This window comes from Eretmochelys imbricata, chromosome 2 (genome assembly GCF_965152235.1).
Source record: "Eretmochelys imbricata isolate rEreImb1 chromosome 2, rEreImb1.hap1, whole genome shotgun sequence".
Classification (NCBI taxonomy): Eukaryota; Metazoa; Chordata; order Testudines; family Cheloniidae; genus Eretmochelys; species Eretmochelys imbricata.
In genome coordinates, this window is record NC_135573.1 from 223,877,187 (window position 1) to 223,893,827 (window position 16,641).

At 43.1% G+C, this 16,641-nt stretch overlaps 1 protein-coding gene across 1 annotated transcript; it reads left to right on the plus strand.

Moving 5' to 3' along the window:
- Positions 1 to 11,263, plus strand: LOC144260703 (protein lifeguard 1-like). Its single transcript, XM_077809409.1, has 9 exons — positions 1 to 202; positions 3,092 to 3,170; positions 4,808 to 4,861; positions 6,295 to 6,385; positions 8,220 to 8,257; positions 8,341 to 8,428; positions 9,155 to 9,244; positions 10,211 to 10,258; positions 11,108 to 11,263. Exons 1-9 carry the CDS (start codon positions 1 to 3, stop codon positions 11,261 to 11,263), a joined length of 846 nt encoding a protein of 281 aa, XP_077665535.1.
- Positions 11,264 to 16,641: the final 5,378 nt, after the last annotated feature.

Consider the following 16,641-nt stretch of genomic DNA (forward strand, 5'->3'; position numbering starts at 1 on the left):
ATGGAGGCGGAGGTCAGACGTCGCTCATTGAGACGCAGTCAAAACAAACAAAACATTGAAAAGGCAAATGTCCATTCCCCACCAGCCCAACACAGTGAAAAAAGGCTTCCTAATAAGGGGTCCCAGCAGAGCAGTTCAATGCTAAACCAGCACAATAACGATAACAAAGATGAGTGGCAATGTCTTAAGTGTTCACAGAAAGGTAAGTGGGGAAATTCCAGAAGTGGATGTTACTTTTCTGGATGAATCCTTGCTGATTGAAAGGATATTCTGCTTTTGTTCTCAACTGGTTCATGAGGTTCAGGGTTTACACACAGGAAATAAGGAGCCCAAATTCTGCTCACATTGTTGAGATTCTGATTCCCTTGCTTACACTGAATAAAATGACAGGTTTCAACATGGTAGCCATGTTAGTCTGTATCAGCAAAAACAATGAGGAGTCCGCAAGCCACCCCACTGATTTCAATGGGACCATATGTGGAGTAACATTTTATTCAGTAAAAATAACGAGGAGTCCGTGTGGCACCTTAGAGAGTCAGAAATTTATTTGGCCATAGGTTTCATGGGCTATAACCCACTTCATCAGATGCATGGAATGGAAAATACAGTAAGCAGGAATAAATATACACCATCTTTTCATGTGTTGTATATTTATTCCTGATTACTGTATTTGCCACTCCATGCATCTGATGAAGTGGGTTATATCTCACGAAAGCTTATGCCCAAATAAATTTCTTAGTCTCTAAGGTGCCACACGGACTCCTCGTTGTTTTTACTGAATAAAATGTTACTCCACATATGGTCCCATTGAAATCAGTGGGGTGGCTTGCTGAGTTACAGTTCTGCACATCTTGAATAGGAGTGTCACAGTCTGGCCCACTGAGCTCAAGAGCGAAAACACTCATTGGCTTCAGTGGGCACAAGATTATTCCTTTTTCTTTCTTGCTTGCTTTTCTTTTTAAAGTTCTTGTTGGGAAACAAACTGCTGATATGGAAGTTTAAAAATTAGCTGCTAGATGTTACCAGCTGAGTGTCCATGGCTTAATTGCTTGACCATTTCAAATGTCACTGCTGTGGTAAGTTAGTAGTCACACTGCAATCGCAAATGGACATTTAGCTCTGTATTTTTGAATGCAGCTGTAGTTTTAATAATTGAATAAGCCATGGTTGAGTAATCAACAGATGTTTTAAATCCACATTCCTCTTCAGCATACCTTGGCATGATTACTCTTCGTCCAAATTTCCTCAATATTTTATCACCTTTTTAGAGTCCTAGAAAATAAAAATGCTGTTTCCTTCTGCCCCTCCTCAATGAACTCCAGGGCTCTGAACTCGCAACATAAGGCATGCCTGTGTGCTTGCCCATTCCCATGGAGTCTTATTTAAATTTGTGGGTGCACGGCTTCATTTCTGATTGATCAACTGCAGGATTGGTGCCCAGCAGTGTAAAGTCTCTGATCACCAATCAAACATTATACAGTAGCCTTGATGTTTCCAGATAAAAATGACCTTTGTCCAAAATGCTTGCATCAAGGGGTTATAAAGAGAAACCGCATACAAATTAAGTAATCTGTAAGTTAAAACACCAGGGAACAGAAGCCATTCATTCTTCATTTCTGTGCAATGTAGAAAGTGCAGTGATTTGATCCCTGTGAAAATGTCTTATTAGTTCGCAGTTTCCTGGCAGCCAGAAATGTAAGGGAACGGTAGAGTTGTAGAAAGATCCACCCATCACAGTAGCTGGGCAGCTGGATAAGGGGTAAAGTAATGAAGACACACATGCACATACCTGCAGCCCCTAGAGGGGCTTCAATTGTATCAGACACTTGCAAGTCAGATCCCACTGGAAAATCTCCAAGCTACAAGAGGGTGTGTGGGAGGGAGTTCTCCACTACTTTATCTTTCCTCCTGCACTCTGGTTGCTGTGCTAGTGTATGTATGCTTCTACTTTTTACCTAGCTCTTACATTTCTGGCTACTGCAAAAAGAATGTCTTGTCTCTGCTACCCTACTCCTTTGCTAGTTACTGCTCAGAGCTTTACCAAGCAATTGAAAAGGAGCTGATTTTGTCAGGTGGTGTAGTCAGGAGTGGCTCACAACTGTGAGTGCCTAACTCAAGGCAGACTGCCAACAACAGGGCAGACAACCCAAACTGGTGGTATGTTCTATAATTACATTTCACCAAGCCAGTGACAAATGTGAACTCCTGGATCACTGTAACAGTCTTACCATGGAGCCACACACAGTCCCCTTAAACTTTCCAGTCTATCTCGCCACTCAGTCAATCTGGATTTAGTGATAAATGGTCACCTACACCAAAAAACACAAAATATTCAGGTTGCTTCCAGTCTCAAGAGACCAGTCACTTACCACAGATCAATTGGTACCTAGCTTTTATACCAAAGACAACTCCTGTAACCAATCCTGTAATAAACTATCAAAAGGTTTAGTAACTAGGAAAAAGAAATAAGAGAGTTATTTATAGGTTAAAGCAACCAAAATTATACACACAAATGAGTTGCAATCTAAATCCTAACAGTGAGAGAGTTATACAGATCTGTCAATTCAAAATGTCTTTCAGGGCAGACCCAGGGATAACCCATGGGGATCTCTGGCTTGAGTTTAGTGTCTCTAGCCCTGTGGAGTTCAAACAGCAAAGAGATGAAAAATCTTCATGTACACTATTTTTGTTTCCCTCTTCCAGCATTCAAACCAATGGGATGAGGCCTTTTGCACCTACTTCTCCATGGATGGATGGGGCAATTAACAAAATTTGTCTTTTATGATGGCCCACTTAATTTTTTATCGTCCTCCTGGATGGGGTGGGGGGTAGATTCCCATGCCTGGTTTCACAAGTGCAGAGCAAACATTTTCAAACATTTCCATAAAGTAGTGATCGGCAACCTTTGGCATGCAGCCTGTCACGGAAAGCCGCTGGCGGGCAGGGCGATTTGTATACCTGCAGCGTCCGCAGGTTCGACTGGTTGCAGCTCCCACTGGCCGCGGTTCGCCGCTCCAGGCCAATGGGGGCTCTGAGAAGCTACGGCCAGCATGGCTTATCTGAAACAACACTTTCTGCACTATTTCCTCAGCTTTCGTCTTGAAAGTGGACTGCTTTACAACACTTCTCTTGGCCATAACAATTGGTATAATCTCTGGATTGATTTACTGGTAAGTTCTCAGTGTTTAGCTTCATATTAAACTATACTTCTAGGAGTGTGTCCTTGTAGCATGAGTTGACTAATGCTGTCCAAAGGCTAGCTGGTGCCTTACCTGGCCTTGTGGGGAAACAGGAGGGGATGGAGACTTCCTCCTTGTACAGCTGTGTCAGGGCTCCTCACAATTGTGCTCAGAGGCATATAGAGGATTCCCACTGGGTGCAACTAGGCAAGAGATGGGGAGTAGGCAGAGCTAGCTGGATGCACTGCTCTGTTGTACCCCATAAAGTGATGTCACAAAGTACTCCCACCACCTCCCAATAGTGCAACCCAGGAGCCCAGAAGGAAAGAGGGGGGCATCTAATAGCAGAGTTTCCATGGGAGTTTGTAGAAGGAAGTTTGGAGGCTTTGCATTACAGGTTCATTTTTGCCTCAGCAAAGGATGGACAGCAAGTCATCCGTTATTGTTACCAGCATTGGATGTCCCATGTTCTGCTTCCTGCCTGAAGAGAGAGAGATTGTCTGCATGAAGTGCAGGCTGATAAGCCCTGATGGAGGGAAAGGTTTGTGGTCTCTAGGAACAAGTGATCACCTTCCAAGCACTGGGGCTATGGAGGATTTCCTGTCTATCCAAATCCAGTCAATGCACAGCAGGGCCTGCAGGAGGAAGCAACAGAGTGAAGTGAAGAGGAGACAAGGAGAAAGAAGACTGGAAATTTGTCTCCACTCCCTCTAGGAGAACCTGAAGGATATTTTCACAGTTGGAAGTCTTGTCTTACTCAGCACCTGGTAGCAATTCATGTGCAGAGAACAACCTGCAAGGACCGACTGGAGGAAAAATAGCAAAGGTAAGAACTGAGAACTACTGCTGAGATCAAACCAGATGGACCTCAGACAAGTCCAAGAGAGCTTGTCAAAGAAGAATACAATCCTCACTGGGGATTCCATGCTAAGAAGAGTGGATAGAACATTCTGCAAGGGGCAGAAGGACAGCAGGACAGTTTGCTGCTTCCAGAAGCAGAGATGAAGGACGTCACCACAAGAATAAATAAGATTCTGAGGTCGGCCAGAGACATTCCTTTGATGGTGATCCTCATCAGCTGCAATGACACCACATCAGGCACCATTCCACAGATCCTGGAAGACTTCAGGAAGCTGAGAAGGAAACTGAAGGAAAGGAATATCCAGGTGATCTCCTCAGGAATCCTTCCAGTCCCTTGAGTGAGAGAAGAAAGAAGGTGAAGATATTGGAAGTGAATCTCTGGTTAAGTAAGGAGAAAGAAGGAGTTCTGTCTAGGGCCTTCCATGGAGAATGAGGGCAGGATTTGGCATAAGTGTGAACTTTTACCACATCTGTCACTGCTCTACAACTCATCTTTGCTATTTAAATTCTTCGCTTTTTGCCTGTTTGTCTTCTGTGAACTGTTGGTGTAAACAGCACTTCCTGTAAGTTCAAGCCATGTGTGTGAAGTAGGACCATGTAAGGAAAGCAATGCTAAATACAAATAAAGGGCCAGTTCCAGTCAGTTAAACTCCTGCAACTCCACTGAGGTCAATGGAGATGCACAAATATCACCGAGAACCAAAGCTGCCCAATGTATTTTGCAAAGCCATAGGTGATTTGTAGCAACCACTTTTGTCTCTTACTAGGAACATGCTTCAAGGATGGCAGCAGAAGAAGCTCTGGTTTTGGCTTAAACTTTTGTAAGTAACCAAAATGACTCACCAATCCACTGTGTTTCATTAAACATGATCTGTGAGATTATTAACAGTACAAGCAGGTATCCGTTCCCAGGCTGAGTGTGACCAGTACTGCTGTCACATCTCTTGATAGTGACACAAGAAGTGAATCGATTACATTTTCCCCTCCGCTTTCTTTTCTCTGTTCCCCATCTTCTTCCTTCCCCCTCCTTTATAGAAGGCTCAGTCCTAGGATTTCCGTGTGAGTCTAGCGAACAGAAATGCACACCGGTATGCTCTGTATGTGTCTTAGTTTTCCGATGGCATTATTTCATTTAGTGACAATTTATCATGGATCTTTACCCTTTGCATAGGCAAATTCACTCAACCACACCAGGGAGTTTGTCAGTAGCTGGTGTGTAGGCACGCATATGCTACATAACACCAGATTGCTGGCCTCACCCACAGCACTGGAACACAAGAGGTGGGCAGCTACACTTGCTTTGTGTGGAGATCCACTACCCAATGTATTCATCAGAATCGCAATACTGCTGCAGTGGAGTGTCCAGAAGAGAGCTCCAGCCTGGGGAGGGGTCAGGTGGGCTTGAGCTTGGGTGGTTAGCCCAAGTCTCTGCTGGAGCCATAACAGCCACACAGCTATTTATAGCACTCTAGCTCAAGCCCCACTAGTGCAAGGCTATCTACCTGCATCGGGAGCCTCGCTCCCAGCTGCAGTGTAGACATACCCTTGGTGGGGAGGTGGAAAGAGGAAAGAGTCCCATGTGGGGTGCTCAGATATTACAATGATGAGAGCCGTATATGTATGTAAACAAATGGAAGTGGAGGTAGGGGGAAGAGAGAGCTGAGCAGATGTTAAAAGAGAGATGTCAGAGGCAGTAGAGAAAACAGAAGAGGGCAAGACACAAGTGACACAGTTTATATGTGTAAAACCCATCACCTGGGTACCTACAGGTGTTGCTGATCAAAAAGTGCATAGACATAAATGAAAGCCACTTTTGGAAAACTTGGCCCCAGCAACATTTTTTGCTAGGGTCTGTATTTCTGCACAACTCTATAGTTCGAACGACATCTCAGCTCAGGCAAATCAGATAGATAATGCGCAAGTCATCTGATGCACTTACAAACATATGATGATATTCTAAGAACAGGTAAATCCTGACTACTCCTCTGATTCAGGGATTGTAGCCAAAAATCAAAATTTCACCAAAATAAGATTCCAACTGGAAAGCCATTACATATTTCAGCTAATGTTTGGCTTTGTATAATTAAGAGCCTGGTGCAATAACAAAAAACATATAGACAACTAAACATTGTATAGCTCAGTGATTCAGATGTAATATTTGTATGCTATGTTTTAAATAGTGGAAATACTAACAACTGTCATCAACTATATTTAGCCAAAATATTAATGTCAAAAATGTTTAATTTGTTTTTAGTCCAGCAACTATTGGTCTGCTGTTTATAATTGACTACTGTGGCAACAACTGCAAAAAATTCCCACTGAACTTAATTTTACCGTTGATGATTGTAAGTATATTGTTGAAGTCTATGCATTTTCCCTATCATTTTCCTTTAATATGTTTTAAGGAACTACCCAGGTTGTCTTCAGATGCATAAACGTGAACATTTCTCTGAACCAAAATGGAGTCCAAAAAATGACTCCTATAATTGTACCCTGACAATGCCACCTATTCTGGAGGATGGAACCTGCTGAATAACATGGAATTTGTGTAAATTTAAAAGGGACATGGTGTGCCTGGGGAGGAGGTGGAACTGTGCGATTGCAGGAGAGTCTTTATAACAAAATTAATAATCTTAGCGCCTTTCTACACTTCTAATCTCTAAAACTCAAGTTGCTTTACAAAGGAAAGTCTGATTTACTCCCCCTCTGCAGTGTTCACTAGCCTATTGTGTCATGTATCCATTAATCACATGCTAGGGCAGGAATAAAACCCATCTACTGCCTGGCATCAGGGGAAGCTGAAGGGAAGAAAGGATGAACGATTTGGTGGTGGTCAGATCATTCAATTGTATCCCACCAAGTTTTTTTCTCTGGAGCATTCCCTCTATTGCCATGTCCTTTTTGGAGATCAAAGAACCCCACATTTCCCTAACATTTGAGGTTCCAAGTTGTAGCTAGGGTGACCAGGTGTCCAGTTTTCGACTGGAATGCCCAGTCAAAAAGGGACCCTGGCAGCTCTGGTCAGCACCACCAACTGGGCAATTAAAAGTCTGGTCTGCTGTGCTGGCTAAGGCAGGCTAGTCCCTACCTGACATCCCACTGTGCCCCGGAAGCACCCAGCGAGTCTGGCTCCTAGTCGGGGGGGGGGCACTGGGCTCCACGCACTGTCCCAGCCTTAAGCACCGGCTCTGCACTTCCATTGGCCAGGAACCAGCCAATGGGAGCTGGGGGGGCAGTGCCTGCAGGTGAGAACAACACGCAGAGCCGCCTGTGTGCCTCCACCTCGGAGCCAGACCTGCTGCTGGCTGCTACCGGGGTGCAGCACGGTCTGCGGTGCCAGGACAGACAGGAAGCCTGCCTTAGCACCCATGTTGCACCGCTGACTGGGAGCCACTGGAGCTAAGCCCATGCCCCAACCCCCTGCCCCAGCCCTGAGTGCCCCCCCAAACCTGGAGCCCCCTCCTGCACCCCAAGCCCCTCATTCCTGGCCCCATCCCAGAGTCCGCACCCCCAGCCGGAGCCCTCACCTCCTCCTCCACCTCAACTCCCTGCCCCAGCCTAGAGTCCCCTCCCCCACTCTGAACCCCTCATTTCTGGCCCCACCCCAGAGCCCATACCCCCATGTTAGAGCCATCACCCCCTCCCGCACCCCAACCCCAGACCAGTGAGAGTGGGGGAATGCAAGCCACCGAGAGAGGGGGAATGTAGTGAGTGGGGTGGGGGGGTGGGCCTTGGTGAAGGGGCAGGGAAGGGGGCAGGGCTTCAGAGAAGGGGCGGGGCTAGGGTGTTCGGTTTTGTGTGATTAGAAAGTTGGCAACCCTACTTGTAGAATGTATTTTTTCCAAATGTGCCTGTAAGAAAATGGCCTGTGGACTTCTTAGTTATTCCTATTTCACTTGATTATGATGCGAGCATGAAGAAGGATCATTGTGGAATTGCTCAAATAGTTTAAGGTGTAAAGTAATAATGCTTTAAAGACAATGACTAGGGAGCTGATTTCCTTAGAGATCTTCTATATGCTGTGTTTCTTTCCCATCATCATCCTGACCATTTTTTTTCAGTATTTCATATCAGTAATATAAGGAACTGAAATAAAAATATGCAACATTTTAATAAGGGACATTCTTCTCCATCTCAAAGGAAATGGTCTCTCTCTCTCTCTGTTTTGGATTTTTTTAGACTGTTATCGAAGGGCTGGTGCTTGGAGTGGTTTCATCGTAAGTCTTTTTCAAGAATTTTCTTTAATTGTATTTTAATTGTGCATTCCATTTAAATAATATGTTGTATGCTTGGATTTTAGCTTCTTTGCTGCCATGACAGTAATGCAGGTTGGAGGAATAACAGCATTTGTGACGGTGATGCTATCTTGGGTTGCTCTAAAGTCAAAAGTAAGTATCATCTCATGAAATATTTGGCAAAAGAACAGTTTGAATAGCCAATATTAGCATTCATTTACCAACAAAATTATATTAATTTATATTTTTGAGTCACATACAGCTCTGGTGAGCTACTTTTTTACTCAGCATCTTACTTCAACTATTGGCTTTTGTTTTGGTGCAAGGGATGCGCATATTAAAAAACAAATCTGATAATTTGACTGACCTAAAACCTGTGGTCCTAATTAATTTATGCTATCCTCCCACAAAGAACACATCTATCTACCCACACATTTTGCTGCTCTAATCCCAGTAACCAATGACCGATTATAAAACCCAACTACACTGGTGATAAAATGCAGTTCTCTCGGCATGTTTTCCATGTGAAAATTCTATCATTCACATGAGCAGGTACTAGAATCTCTCCCACAGGTGCTAGTGAGTGCTAATGTGTGTGCAATAGCAGCTGGAGGCCAGGTTAAGGACCTAATTAAAATCAAGACGTGTCGTACTTAGAAATCAATAAAACATATTTCAGAGATTTATTTAGTTTAATCAAAGTCCAGGAAATGGAGCAGAAGCTTAAACCAGCCTTGGTAATTTCAGGATTGTACCAGCTGTATATCATTGATTCAAGCTTACTAATCACTGTCCTTGGAAAACATGGTAGCATTCGCAATCACAGATGTGTTGTTTAATAGCAACTGAAGACAGTCTTATTGTATTTGTTGTTCTCAGTTGAACGTCACTTGTGAAGCTGTGCCCCCCTGGAGTGTGGTCTCAATGTTGGTCATCTTTGGAATTCTCTGTATCTTTAACAGATCACCTGTAAGTAATTTACTTAGTATTTCTCATGAAAGCACACAGCGCCCTTCCAGAATAGCCATGGCTGTACCATACAGTACTTATACCCAAAATGGGTATGTCTACACAGCAGCTGGAGGTGTAATTCCCAGATTGAGTAGATTATACATGCACTAGCTTTGCTCGAGCTAGAACCTAAAAATAGTGTGGCCGCAGTGGCTCGGGAAAGCTGGTCAAGTACAGTCCCACCCACCGCCCCAGGCACATACGTGGGTGGCTAGCCTGAGCTGCTGCCTGTGCCATGGCAGCCATACTGCTATTTCTAGATGTTACCACAAGCAGAGCTAGAGCGTGTAAGTCTACCTACCCACGCTGGGAATTACACCTCCCAGCTGCTGTGTAGATGTATTCTATATCTGGCATCGGACAGTACCAGTAACCTCAGCTCTCACTACAGCAAACTACAGCAAAATCCTCACTGCGGAAAGGAATGATGAGCTATGCACAAGGAAGAAGTGCCACTGTGTGACACAAATTGTACTCCTCTGAACATTGTTTTGTTTAATCAGCTGATCGGTAGATGTCCTCTGTATGTTTTTCCTATTTCAGTCCTCTCTGAGTAGCAAAAACCAATGTGTTAACAGGTATCCATAGTCTCTTCTGGATTTACAAGCCAAGAAAGGCTGTGCATGTTCCCAAAATGAAAAACAGAATACCGTGGGAGAGAGTCTAAATGATCGCACCTGAATGAGAAGCTTAGTAACAGATATATGAAGTGTATTATTTGCCAGTTATGGATTAGCATTTGTTTTAGATCAGCTATGAAACAGTTCTGCTGGGGCTTCTTTTTACTATGCCAGAAATGTCCCTTTTAATGCTGACATTGGTTTAAATGCTATAAGGCCTGTAACTTTAACTTGTTCCTATTTTCCTATTTGTCATTTTGCAATGATGGTGAACACAAACATATTTCTTCACCTTTTCTTATAGACACTACAGCTAAGTTATGCTTTGTTTGGAACGCTGATCTTTGCAATTGTAAGTAGAATATTTGTATAGCATTCTCTCTCTCTTTTTGAAATAAGATGTTGTCACCATACAAACTATTTTCTTTGGCCAAAATTTTCAAACTCAGTTATCTAGTATGAGGTTCCATAATTAGGCACCTAAATAGTTTTGGCCTGATATTTCAAAAGTGCTAAGCACTCTCTGCTCTCATTGAAGGCAGTGGCTCTGTAGATGCTTAGAATCTCTGTAAACCAGGCCACTTTTACCTATGCCTGTTGCGGAGAAATGCAAAGTTTCTTCCCCAGCAATTTTGTCTAGGCCATTTAGTGCTTGTTCATGTATGTGTAATTTTGCTGTGAAAAAGCAGCAGCGGTCTCATTAGTGGCAGTGAGGCTGCCTGAGTGCTCTAGTAGATTGCAGTTCCTGGAGCAGGTGGCTTGGGGCACGTGACAGTGGGCAGTTCCCTGTGGTTGGGGTTAACGAGGCCCAAGGAGCCAGAGAAGTTGAAAGGATCAGCATTAAGGGGGAAGAGATCATTAATAAAATAACAGAGGCACAAGAAAACATTTGTAAATTGCCTTTTCTTAAAGCATTTTGCCAAAAAAATATGAGTGACAGCTTAAATTCTGCCCTACAGTCTTGTTACTAGGACTAGAGGTCCCTTTAGGAGAAATAAACCTTTGCAATTATGATGTCCACAAACATTAACAAATGCATCTGAGTCCCTGTCACAGTTACCGTCATACAATGTTGCACGGTAGGTTTAGTCCCAGGTGTGCGCAAGTGCTGTATATAAACTTTGCATTTTGTATAAACGTTGTAAGACCCAAAAGAGGGGAAAAAAGGTAATTAAGGTTTTTCCTTCCTTGTTCTTGTAAGCATTTGATGAAGACACAAGTTAGAATCAGAAGAGAATCCACAAAGGATCAAGAGCCCATCGATTATGCATTGAATCTCTACATAGACATTGTAACCCTTTTCTTCTTTATGCTGCAGTTAATGGAGCAGCAACAAGCTCTTATTTTGGGGTGGTGAGTTGGTAATCCTCCCACATATTGAGAGAAGTACACTACGTGGTGAGACTGACTTTTAGACTGAACTGTTTTTATCCATATAGGTCCCCTGCTTCTTGGTCCCTGTGGAAAGGGGGCTAGGTTACTGTTGTGGAGACTGTTAGCGTGGGAGTGTGAAAAACACTAGTACAGTGGTTTTTTGAAACTTTTTTTTTTGCGGACCACTTGAAAATTACTGAGGGTCTTGTCGGACGACTTAATGATATTTCCAAATGTTGTTTGTACTGTTAGCTAACTACTGTATTGTAAAGTACTTTGCATAAAAGCGCCATATAAAAAAACCTTATTAATGATTTTTTGTTTTACAAATAAACGCACACAACTCATATTTTAATATCTTACCTTAAAAGTCTTACCTTTCTAATGTGATGGATGTGCTTTCTCTCCCTTGCCGTGGCAGCCCCCAAGCTGGGGCTGGGAAGGAGGGGGGGTCTCTCCCCCACCACGGCAGCCACCGCGCTGGGGCTGGGAAGGAAAGGAGTTTCTCCCCCGCCACAGCAGCCCCTGAGCTGGGGTGGGGAAGGAGGGAGGTCTCTCCCTCCGTGGCAGCCCCCAAGCTGGGGCTGGGAAGGAGGGTGGGGATCTCTCACACTCTTCCCCACTGCAGCAACCCCCAAGCTGGGGCTGGGAAGGAGGAGGTATCTCCCCCGCCACAGCAGCCACAGAGCTGGGGCTGGGAGGGAGGGCCGTCTCTCCCTGGCAGCCCCAGCCCTGGAGCTGGGGAGAGTCGCCTCTTTCTCTGGCCGCCACAGCCCTGCAAGTCCCAAATTTCCCTCACTCCCTCTTTGTACCCCACTGCCCCATCCCACCTACTCCCTACTCCCCCCAAGGCCACCACCTCACCTTACATGTGCATCTTCTCCAAGGTCCAGGAACCTAATTAGTGAAGACACACCTGCACAACTCCACTAATTAGGTGGGTGGGCCTTCATTCTCTTGTGTGCAGCCTCCCAGGCATGCACCTTAGAGGGAACTATCCGTGAACCACCTGAATGGAGCTCGCGGACCACTGGTGGTCCATGGACCACAGTTTGAGAACCTCTGCACTAGTAGATGGGTTGACACTGAGTGGGATGTTGCGGTGGAGGGGGAGTGTCCAAGAAGATGTGGGATATCAGGGAATAAAAGGGTATTTTGTGGGGAAAATCTATGTGATAACTTATGGAAGGCCATGAGGCAGGGGAGGGAGAGAGCATAAGCCCTCTTAAGAGAGGATCACTTGGTGTTGGGTGGTTGTGGGGGGTATTCTAACATTTGTGCGGGGGTATTCTAACATTTGTGCAAGTCCCAGGGAACTGGAGGCTAAGGAGGGTCTTTGCTTGTGGTATTGGCAATTAAATTATTAGGACGTCCTTTTGCAGCCTGCCCTGGAAATCCTTATTTGGGTGCCCAGTGGCATCCTTTTGGTGGCTACTTTAGGGTGGCCAAGAGGATGAAACAATGCTGTCATTGATGGGGACATGGAGGCCTGGCGAAGAGGTTGAGGCTAAGACATCAGGGGGACTTTGGCATTGCAACACCATTGAAATAAATAGGAGTCAGGCACCTAGAAAAATCCCATTAGTTGCCTAAATACTAGGGCTGTCAATTGGTTAAAAAAATTAATCGTGATTAATCACACTCTTAAACAATAATAGAATACCCTTTATTTAAATATTTTCAAATATATTCTTTTCAGTTACACCACCGAATACAAAGTGTACAGTGCTCACTTTATATTTATTTTTGAGGACATATTTGTACTGTAAAAAACAAAATAAATAGCATTTTTCAATTCACCTAATACAAGTACTGTACTGCATGAAAGTTGAACTTACCAATGTCAAATTATGTACAAAAAAATAACTGCATTCAAAAAATAAAACAATGTAAAACATTAGAGCCTACAAGTCCACTCAGTCCTATGTCAGCCAATCACTCGTATTCTGTAGTATCCGCACCTGAGTGTTTCTCTTTTAAGACTTCTGAAAGCATGCTTCGTAGCTCATCCCTCTGATTTTGGACTACACTTCAGACTCTGAAACCTTGGGTTTAGTGCTATGGCTTTTTTTAGAAATCTCATATTGGTACCTTCTTTGCATTTTGTCAAATATGCTGTGAAAATGAACATGCGCTGGGTCATCATCTCAGACTGCTATGACATGAAATATATAGCAGAAAGCGGATAAAACAGAACAGGAGACATACAATTCTCCCCCAAGGAGTTCAGTCAGAAATTTAATTAACACTTTTTTTTTTTTTTTAAACAAGCATCAACAGCTTGGAAGCATGTTCTCTAGAATGGTGCCCGAATCATGAAGGGGCATATGAATGTTTAGCATATCTGGCACGTAAACACCTTGCGAATGCCTGTTCTCACTTTCAGGTGACATTGTAAATAAGAAGCAGGCAGCATTATCTCCTGTAAATGTAAACAAACTTGTCTGTCTTAGCAATTGGCTGAGCAAGAAGTAGGACTGAGTGGACTTGTAGGCTCTAAAGTTTTACATTGTTTTGATTTTGAGTGCAGTTATGTAACAAAAAAAAATCTACATTTGTAGATTACACTTTTAAGAAAAAGACTGCACTACAGTACTTGTATGAGGCGAACTGAAAAATACTATTTATCTTATTTTTACAGTACAAATATTTGTAATAAAAAAACAATATAAAGTGAGCACTAAATACTTTAAAAATCTGTCCCTAGATGACCACCGGGGGATGTCTTAGACTATAGCTGACTGCCTGATAATTTTTAGAAGTTTTATGCCATGGATGTATACGAGGCAAATGAAAGGTTCTTTGCCTCCAACATATATTCTGCAACTTCTCCGCTCAGCAGATTTATTTCACATGGTGGACATTTTGGTTAAGATAAGCTGCCTTCACTGTGTGGCTGATTCAAATACCCCCCAGTATGAGAAAACTGCTTCTTCTTTTATAGATAAGATTATGAGAATTCAGCCTGCAATGCCTATGTAGTGGCAGGGTAATAATAGAATCATAGCAATGTAGGGTTGGAAGGGAGCTTGAGAGGTCACCCAGGCCAGCCTGCTGTGCAGAGGCTGGACCAAGTACACCCTCATCATTCCTGGCAAGTGTTTGTCCAGCCTATTCTTAAAAACCTCCAGGGACAAAGATTCCATAACCCCCTTGGAAGCCTATTCCAGAGCTTACCTACCTTTATAGTTTAAAAAGTTTTTCTCATATATAACCTGATCTCCCTTGCTGCAGATTAAGTCCACTACCTTTTGGCCTACCTTCAATGGACATGGAGAACTGATCAGTCTTCAAATATGTTAAAGGGTTGTTACAAAGAAGACCGAGGTCCCCCCTCAGTCTTCTTTCTTGAGACTAAACATACCCCAATTTTTTTTTTTAAACCTTTCTTCATAGGTCAGGTTCTCTCTCATTTTTGTATTGCTCATCTGGATTGTATCCAATTTGTCCACATCTTTCTTGAAGTATGGCACCTGCAATTGGACATATTATTCCAGCTGAGGCACTAAGTCCTCTCTTCCCAGGTTTCAGTCTCTCACGGAGATTCTGGAGTGGTGGGAAGCACTGTGCTCTAGACCCATGACTTTTTAAGATGGCAAAGGCCAGTGGGGAAAAAACTGACGTAATATTAGAGGGGACCATCAACACTCTTTGGGAAGGGCAAAGTGCTAGCATTCTATCTACATACAGCCATCATGTAAGTTTCTTTTGGGTGTGGATCTTCCCGCTGTCACCCAAACATTAGATTACTGCAATGTCCGGGGGGCTACATCTTAAATGCATCTGGAAACTAAAGTTGGTGCAGAATTTAGCTACCTGTTCAATAAATGGAGTATCCTGCTACAAGCACAGTGCTCCATGATCTGCACTGGCTGCTTATTCATTTTTGGGTGGAATTTAAGATGGTATTATTGAGCTATTAAACACCCCCCCCCCCAAAAAAAAGAAAAAAAAAATGTAGGTCCTATGCACATAATAGATCTTGTGCCATTCTGCTGTATTTATGGCTACTAGAGTCCCCTCCAGAGAAGTTGGAGCTAGTGGCAGAGTCCCTCAATTTTAGAATTTACTCCCCCACTTGGAATATTCCCAGCAGGTTGACCTTGAGGGCATGCTGCAACCCTTACCTGTTTTCCCTAGCATTTGGAGAGGGGGAGAGTGGAGGTTACACTTTGTCTGGCTATTGCTAGTTAACTGTTAGTGGAATTAAGGGAAGTGTGATTATTTTAAATTTCAAGGGTACATACCCTTGAAGGGAATTTTTTTAATTGACTTCTGCTTTTCCCCACTAAGTTAAAACATGTCTCTGGAGCAGGAGTCTTGTCTTTGTCTGTGCTTGCACAGGACCACCTGAGACAATACCTCAACATTGACTGGGAGGTTTTGAGTGTTACCATAATATATATAAAACCATGAAGGACCTGCAATCTCTGAAGCGTGTAGTATTTTTCCCCCATGATCTAAGGAGACTGTAAAGTGCTTAAGCAGGGTAAAAACGTTAGTATGAATTTATTAAACAGATTTTCTGTTCAGTGGACTAAATATAAAAAAAGATCAGTATTTCTCAGGTTCTAAGATCTAAGATGCTGGTGAAGGCTTTTAAATATTTATATACAAAATAAGATTTACTGATGGTCAGTTATTAATCTTGATGTTTAAGTACCTTCCATTTCTTTAGTAATTGCTTTGGAATTTGAGGCATATGAGTTTAACATAATTAAACTGTTTGTTTTTCAGAAGTCCATTTTTTTTACTATTTACCTTTTCATTCTTATGAACTATCAATAAGTAGTGTACCAAAACTCAGCAGAGAATTTAAAACCAACCCAAGGGCCTGATCTAGCAAACAAGTACAAAAGGGTTACTTACATCATGCTTGCCTAGTCAGGCCTCAAGGCTGTCTCTGTTTCTGCATCAAGTGATGTTGCTCTGCTCAACAGGTTTTTAAAGGGAAGGTGACAGAGTGGCAAAAGCCAAAAAATGGTAGTTCTCGAATAGGTCTCCTTCTCTTATGCAGTTTTACAGAAACTCGTATAACTTCACCCATTTGTAAAATTCAGCTCAGTACACTCGATGCTCTCTCATTAAAACCTTGAACAAACGTGTGCAGAGCATAGCCACATTGATGAACACTGGTTTTAGTCTTTAAAGTCAATGGCAGGGAACAAAAATACACTACAGTAGCTATACAATATGTTGTGTAGGTAGCGATGGCTCCTAAAATACTGCACATAGTGCTAGTCTTCTTTTGTAAGAGACAGTGGCAAGATTAGAAGACTACAGGGACAGCCCACTTAAAGAAATCACTAACTCATGGCAGGAGAGAGGAAAATACAAAACGTGAGGTTCTCATACTCAGGC

What these genes read in the sequence shown, in the direction of transcription:
- LOC144260703 (XM_077809409.1), top strand. Translation starts at nt 1, where the DNA reads ATGGAGGCGGAGGTCAGACGTCGCTCATTGAGACGCAGTCAAAACAAA. An exon ending in GTGCTTGGAGTGGTTTCATC is followed by an intron (nt 8,258 to 8,340) that starts GTAAGTCTTTTT and finishes CTTGGATTTTAG; the next exon opens with CTTCTTTGCTGCCATGACAG. An exon ending in GAACGCTGATCTTTGCAATT is followed by an intron (nt 10,259 to 11,107) that starts GTAAGTAGAATA and finishes TGTTCTTGTAAG; the next exon opens with CATTTGATGAAGACACAAGT.